General features: G+C 61.8%; 1 protein-coding gene across 2 annotated transcripts in view; it reads left to right on the top strand.

Annotated features, from left to right (window-relative positions):
* The window catches only part of TP73 (tumor protein p73), a 55,831-nt gene extending 48,742 nt beyond the window's left edge, over window positions 1–7,089 (top strand). The window contains exons 6-13 of one of the 2 annotated variants that reach the window (XM_017882441.1): window positions 728–837; window positions 1,239–1,381; window positions 1,793–1,881; window positions 2,985–3,106; window positions 3,661–3,809; window positions 4,574–4,712; window positions 5,098–5,191; window positions 6,332–7,089. In XM_017882441.1, coding sequence (XP_017737930.1) covers window positions 728–837; window positions 1,239–1,381; window positions 1,793–1,881; window positions 2,985–3,106; window positions 3,661–3,809; window positions 4,574–4,712; window positions 5,098–5,191; window positions 6,332–6,664 — 1,179 coding nt within the window. In that variant the 3' untranslated portion in view covers window positions 6,665–7,089. The remainder of the gene's footprint in view (window positions 1–727; window positions 838–1,238; window positions 1,382–1,792; window positions 1,882–2,984; window positions 3,107–3,660; window positions 3,810–4,573; window positions 4,713–5,097; window positions 5,192–6,331) is intronic. The other variant, XM_017882442.1, reaches the window with a different exon arrangement.
* Window positions 7,090–7,315: the final 226 nt, after the last annotated feature.

The raw sequence follows: 7,315 nt of genomic DNA, 5'->3' as shown, positions 1-7,315 counted from the left end.
TGGATGGATGGATGGATGGGAGTGGGTGGTGGATGGATGGATGGAGTGGGTGGGTGGGTGGATAGATGGATTGATATTGAATGGATGGGTGGGTGGATGGATGGTTGGATAGATGGATAGATAATAAATGCGGGGGAGTGGATGGATGGATGGATGGGGTGGGTGGGTGGATAGATAATAAATGGAGGGAGTGGATGGATGGATAGATGCGTGGATGGATGGATGGATGGATGGATGGATGGATGGATGGATGGAGTGGGTGGGTGGGTGGATGGACTGATATTGAATGGATGGGTGGGTGGATGGATGGTTGGATAGATGAATAGATAATAAATGCTGGGGAGTGGATGGATGGATGGATGGAGTGGGTGGGTGGGTGGATGGATGGATGGATGGATGGATGGATGGATGAATCAATAGATAGATGGGTAAATGGATGGATGGGTGGATGGATGGGGTTGGTGGATGGATGGGGTTGATGGATGGATGGATGGATGGATGGATGGATGGATAGATGGGGTGGATGGGTGGATGGATGGATGGATAGATGGGGTGGGTGGGTGGATAGATGGATGAGTGGACAGATATACAGATGGCAAAAACTATAGAGCAGGGCACCCCCTGCCTACCTTGAGCCAGAACCAGACATGGAGCTGGGGCTGCCACCTTAGTGGATTGGGGATGCGTGCTGATGCTAGACCCCCTCTCCCTGCTCCCCCGTGTGCAGGTGGGGACAGAATTCACCACCATCCTGTACAACTTCATGTGTAACAGCAGCTGTGTGGGGGGCATGAACCGACGGCCCATCCTCATCATCATCACCCTGGAGACGCGGGAGTGAGTCCCGGGCACACGGGGTGGAGGTGGGACAGGGCTGGGCAGGCACGGCTGGGGGAGAAGGGGAGCTGTCATGGAGACCTGCATGCCGAGGCCAGCTTGGGGAAGAGACTGGGCTGTGCTGCTGGAGGAAGGGACTGCCCTCTGGCCTGAAGGGCCTGCCTGGGCAGGAGCTGGGCCTTTGGAGGGAGGCGGGAGTCCTGGGCGAGGTCTCAGGGCAGCCTCCCAGCTTTGAGCCTCTGGCTCCCTCTGGTGGGAACACTCGCTGCCGGCACTGGGTGCTCCACGGTGACTCAGGACTCTCAAGGCCGGTCCTGCAGGGTCCGAGGTGGGCAGGGAAGGTGGGCAGGTTGAGGGTGGGCAGGATTGAGCTCACAATTCTGGCTGTGCCCACCCGACAGTGGGCAGGTGCTGGGCCGCCGGTCCTTTGAGGGCCGCATCTGCGCCTGTCCTGGCCGCGACCGAAAAGCCGATGAGGACCACTACCGGGAGCAGCAGGCCTTGAATGAGAGCTCTACCAAGAACGGGGCTGCCAGCAAGCGCGGTGAGCAGCCGGCCAGGGGGAACTGGATGCTGTGGGAGGGGAAGGGGACACGGGGCTGCCAGCAAGCGTGGTGAGCAGCCAGCCGGGGGGAACTAGATGCTGTGGGAGGGGAAGGGGACACGCTGGCAGGACACAGTGCGAGCCCATGCCCCAGGGACAGGGCCAGCCCCTGAACGGCCCCCCAGACCCAGAATCCTCCCTGACGGAGCCTGAGAGCAGCCCCCAAATAAGTCGCTTGTCCTGAGGTGGCCAAGGGCACCTCAAAGGCCTGGGTGGCACTGCAGGTTTGCCCATCCCTGTGGGCTGCTCACCACTGGACCCACCTGAAGAATCTATTGGCCCCAAGGGTGGGGCAGGTCTCCCTCCTCCCGGAGGGTGGCTTCACCCCACCTGCCCTGCCTGGCCTTCCAGCCTTCAAGCAGAGCCCCCCTGCCGTCCCCGCCCTGGGTCCCGGCGTGAAGAAGCGGCGGCACGGAGACGAGGACACGTACTACCTGCAGGTGAGTGTGTGCTCCCGTACAGCGGCCGGGAGACCTGCCTCGCCTCTGTCGTCTGCTGAGCCCAGGCTGGGCCATGGGGAGAGACCCTGGAGACCATGGTGGAGGGGGCGGGAGGCACCCAGCCCTGAGTGAGAGGGTCCAGAGGGCAGAACCTGCTTGCAAGAGCCAGACCAGCAGGGCCCAACTGCAGGGCATCCCTGAGAGTCCCCTCAGCCCCAAAAACCCAGTGTCATGCCATTTACAATGAAGCCATGTGTACATAGCACAGGTGGGGTGGTGCGGAGTCCACCGGGGTAGAAGTTCAGCAGGAATCCAGGACTCTAACGTTGGCCAGGACCCGTGGCCATGGACCCCCTGAGTGTGCCTCTCACATGTGGCCTCCAACAGGTGAATTGAATCGGCACAGGCTTGGCTAGGATTCGTCTTCCATGATGTAAGCTTTCAGTTTTTTGAGCTCCAGAATGAGCCCCAGCTGGGGCCGGTGGCTCATGCCTGTAATCCCAGCATTTTGGGAGGCCAAGGTGGGTGGATCACTTGAGCCCAGGAGTTTGAGACCAAAGTGGGCAACATAGCGAGAACCCCATCTCTACAAAAATTAGCTGAGTGTGGTGGTGGCATGCACCTGTAGTCCCAGCTACTCAGAAGACTGAGGCAGAAGGATCACCTGAGGGCAAGAGGATTGCTTGAGTCCAGGAGTCCAAGGCTGCAGTGAGCTATGATGATGCCACTGCACTGCACTCTAGCCTGGGCAACAGAGCAAGACTCTGTTTAAAGAAAGGAAGGAGAGAGATACTTGGTTTAAAAAAAAAAAAAAAAAAAAACAGTATCTGTTGGTGGGGGAGGAAAAGGGAGGCTTAGGGACCACAAGGAGCAGGCATGGTTCTTGGGGACAGACCTGCCCACTGAGTCATGGGCTCTGGTTAGACCTGCTTCTTGGGAAGAGGAAAGAAGGTCAAGGGATCCTGAGCCTCTGGGGTGCCGGGGAACCCCCACAAAGGACAGATGCTTTGCCAAGCCCAGGTCCTCCTGAGGCTGCGGCCGCCCGCCTCCCTCCCACGGGGGTCTGGGGCATGTGGGCAGAGCATCTGCTCCTCTGTGCTCAGGTGCGAGGCCGGGAGAACTTCGAGATCCTGATGAAGCTGAAGGAGAGCCTGGAGCTGATGGAGTTGGTGCCGCAGCCGCTGGTGGACTCCTATCGGCAGCAGCAGCAGCTCCTACAGAGGCCGTGAGTCAATCCCAGCCCACCATCGGTGTGGGGAAGCTCATGGCTCAACCCCGCAGGAGAAGGCCAGGAGGACCAGCAACCCCTCCAGAAGGCATCATCTGCCAGGGACAGGCAGCAGGGTCCAGAGCTCAGGGGCCCACCCCACATCTCCTCCTCCAGGAAGCCTTGTGGGACTTGGGGCTGCCCTGGGACCCTAGGTCATGGCCCTTGCTATGCCTCTGCCACTGAGGGGTCTTGTAAATGTCTGCTGGGTGGAAAGGCCAGGAGGGGTGGCCAGAGTGACCATGACCCACTAAGACCAGAGGCCAATTCCAGTGGCACAGGTCATCCCCCTGCCTACCGGCCCCGCCATGGCCAGTGTCCTTCTCAGGAGCAGGCCCAGTGGCTGTGCATGGCCATCCTCCAGCCACGCTCTGACATCAGAGGAGGACAAAGCCACTCTCTGACCTCAGAGTCTCCACCCATTCGCAGCATGGGGGCATCGCGGGTGTGGGTGGTTGGTGGGCACAAGGCTGCCTTGCTTCCCACCCATGCAAGCCATTGCTTCTGAGCAGGAGTCACCTACAGTCCCCATCCTACGGGCCGGTCCTCTCGCCCATGAACAAGGTGCACGGGGGCATGAACAAGCTGCCCTCCGTCAATCAGCTGGTGGGCCAGCCTCCCCCGCACAGCTCGGCAGCTACACCCAACCTGGGGCCTGTGGGTGAGTCCCTTGGGCAGTGGGGGCCCATGGGCAGGGCGGGGAGGCCCACTGGGGGCGCCTGGCTCAGGGTACTCCACCCAGCTCGGGACCCAGGGCAGGTGTCTCTGTGGCTGGCTCCTTCCAGCGGTTCTACCCTCTGGGCAGGAGGCGCAGCCACGGACAGCCCTCTCTGCCCACTCCTGGCTGTGGGCGGTGGAGGGGGCATGGTTAAGAGCGTGGAACCCACACACCTACACCACCTCTTGGCAGGCAAGGAAGCTTGCGGAAGGCTCTTAACATTACACAGCCTGTTTCCCCATCAGCAAATGGCCACAGAAGTACCAGGCTCACTCCTTGTGAGGATTAAATGGTGCAAGACCTCCTCAGGGACCCCAGCACAAGCTGGGGGCTCCATTGGATAGAGTTTGGGCCCCCTTCCCCTGGAAGGTCCTCATGTGGGCAGGACCAGGCATGATCCCAGTGCTGCCAGCAAGCACCCCCAGGTGTTTCTTGAGGCCCCGGGATGCGGCGAGCACTCCAGTGCCAGCTGTGATTGCTCTTACGACCCCGTGCCTTGTGGGCACAGTCATCGCCGTCCCTACTAGGCGGGGCGAGGACACAGGGCCCCAGGTGTTCAGCCCTTGCTCAAGCCTCCAGCTGGCTGGAGTGATGCCAAGGCCTTGGGGTGGCTCCCCTGGTGTCCAGAGGTGTCTGGAGCCTGGGTGGAGCCTGCACCGGGATGCCTGGCCTGGCTGCCCTGAATGCCCCACCTGCTTCTCACCCAGGCCCTGGGATGCTCAACAACCATGGCCACGCAGTGCCAGCCAACGGCGAGATGAGCAGCAGCCACGGCGCCCAGTCCATGGTCTCGGGGTCCCACTGCACTCCGCCACCCCCCTACCACGCCGACCCCAGCCTCGTCAGGTGTGTGGGCTGCCGAGGGCCTAAGCATGCGCTGTCACCCTGTCCGTTCCCCTCTGTCCTTCTGGCCATGTCAGCTGCCCTGCCCCACCCTGTGTGCTCACCACTCGCAACCCCAGATCAGACAGGCGGGTGGGGACAGTCAGGCTAGGAGCATCGAAGATGCTGGGGAAATGGTCCACTTAGAGGAAAAACACAAAAAGCCGGGTCTTCACTGACCTGTCCCCAGCTGAGCCCGTCCCCTCCCCGAGGGATGCCATGGCCACCTGTGGGCTGGAGGGAGACAGTGACAGTCTCCGCCCCAGCCAGGCCACTCCCAGAGATGAGGGCTCGCACAGCCCTGTGCTGGGAAGCTAATGGTGCTTCCTTTTTCAAATTCTCTCTGCAGTTTTTTAACAGGATTGGGGTGTCCAAACTGCATCGAGTATTTCACGTCCCAAGGGTTACAGAGCATTTACCACCTGCAGAACCTGACCATCGAGGTAACCCCCGGGCGACCCCCGCTCCGCACAGGCAGTAGCTGGAGGGGCCCCTGAACAGAGGGCAAAGAGCCTTCTCTTCCTTGCTCTCGTGGCTGGGAAACTTGGAAACCCTCTCCCAGGGGCAAGCAGATGTGATGACTTGACTCTTGAGAGCTCAGGCAGGCACAGCCAGGCAGGCGGCTGGTGGCGCAGGACACAGGCCCAGGCCTCCAGATGCTGAATTGGTCATTTGGGCCTTTTCGGGCTCCCAGCAGCCAGTGTGCCTTTGATTTTAGGGGATGGGCTGTTTCCAAGGCACAAAGAACAGAAGAATGTAAGGCCCTGAGGGAGTCAGTCCAGTTCAGCGCCATTTACACCCGGAGGAAAGGGGACCCGGGGAAGCCAAGCGCCTGACCCAAGGCCACACAGCTCTTGGCACCTGTGGGAGCTGATCGCAGGCACCATGATTAAACAGCCACGACTTGTCTTTGGGTTAAGTGAGACCAGCGGTGCACAAAGCCTGCTCCTAGCCTAGGACAGTGTGAACCACAAGACACTGTCAGGCAAGGAAGAGCAAGCCCTCTGCCGGAAACCCGCCCCCAACCAGTGCCACGGCCCAGGTCCAAGGACCGTCCCAGACCATCCCCAGCCTGGGGCTGCAGACAGAGATGAGGGTCAGTGCGAGCTGGGGCCAGCTGCTCAGCCTAACTGTCCCTCGTGCAGAGGGTGGCCTCATCTGTGTCCACTAACCGCCCTCCCTGCAGCCTGTCCCCAGTACGCTGAGCCAGCTCCAGGTCACATGTTAACCCTTGCCTCCCCTGCATGTGTGTGCTTCGTGTGGTGCCTAGAGGGTGCTGGGAGCTCATGGATGAGCTGGGGGTCTGCTCCGGGGGGCTGGGACATGGAGCCCAAGGAAGGCTCTGCCCTGAGGCAGGGAGGCAGTTCCTCCCCCAGGGCCAGGTAGATAGATGCTCAGGGAGCTCCATGTCTAACGCTCCGAGCCCTGGTGGGCTCTCCCCTCCCCCGTGCCCCTCTCCTGCCTACTCTGGTTGGGGGTGTGGGGCCAGGGTGTGGTGTGGCCAGACCTCCAGGCCCAGGGCGGCCCTCCCTGCTCTCCCTGTTCCCACTGCCCCCTGCCCCTAACGCGCCGGCCTCTCGCAGGACCTGGGGGCCCTGAAGATCCCCGAGCAGTACCGCATGACCATCTGGCGGGGCCTGCAGGACCTGAAGCAGGGCCACGACTACGGCGCCGCGCAGCAGCTGCTCCGCTCCAGCAACGCGGCCGCCATCTCCATCGGCGGCTCCGGGGAGCTGCAGCGCCAGCGGGTCATGGAGGCCGTGCACTTCCGCGTGCGCCACACCATCACCATCCCCAACCGCGGCGGCCCCGGCGCCGGCCCCGACGAGTGGGCGGACTTCGGCTTCGACCTGCCCGACTGCAAGGCCCGCAAGCAGCCCATCAAGGAGGAGTTCACGGAGGCCGAGATCCACTGAGGGCCCGGCCCGGCCAGGGCTTGTGCCACCGCCCAGAGACCCAGGCCGCCTCCGCTCTCCTTTCTGTGCCCAAAACTGCCTCAGGGCGCAGGGCCTCCAGGCTGTGCCCCGGGAAAGGCAAGGTCCGGCCCATGCCCAGGCACCTCACCCGCCCCAGGAGAGGCCCAGCCACCAGAGCCGCCTGCGGACAGCCTGAGTCACCTGCAGAACCTTCTGGAGCTGCCCTAGCGCTGGGCTTGCGGGGCAGGGGCCGGCCCACTCTCAGCCCTGCCACTGCCGCGCGTGCTCCATGGCAGGCGTGGGTGAGGACCGCAGTGTCGGCTCTGACCTCCTCCAGGCCTCATCCTAGAGACGCTGTCACCTGCCGACCAAGAAGGTCCTTCCAGAGGAAAGAATCCTCTTCGCTGGTGGACTGCCAAAAAGTATTTTGCCACATCTTCGGTTCTGGAGCGTGGTGGGCAGCCAAGCGACTGTGTCTGAAACACCACGTACTTTCAGGGAATGTCCCTAACTGCCTCTTGCCTGTGCCGGGGGCTGGGGACTCTCTCTGCTGGACTTGGGAGTGGCCTTTGGCCCCAGCACACTGTATTCTGCAGGATTGCCTCCTTCCTGCCCCTAACAACAACCAAAGTGTCGCTGAAATTGGAGAAA

This window comes from Rhinopithecus bieti, unplaced genomic scaffold (genome assembly GCF_001698545.2).
Source record: "Rhinopithecus bieti isolate Rb0 unplaced genomic scaffold, ASM169854v2 scaffold_13351, whole genome shotgun sequence".
NCBI classification, from domain to species: Eukaryota; Metazoa; Chordata; class Mammalia; order Primates; family Cercopithecidae; genus Rhinopithecus; species Rhinopithecus bieti.
The sequence above is the reverse complement of the archived record's forward strand: the minus strand, read 5'-3'. Positions and strand labels throughout refer to the sequence as shown.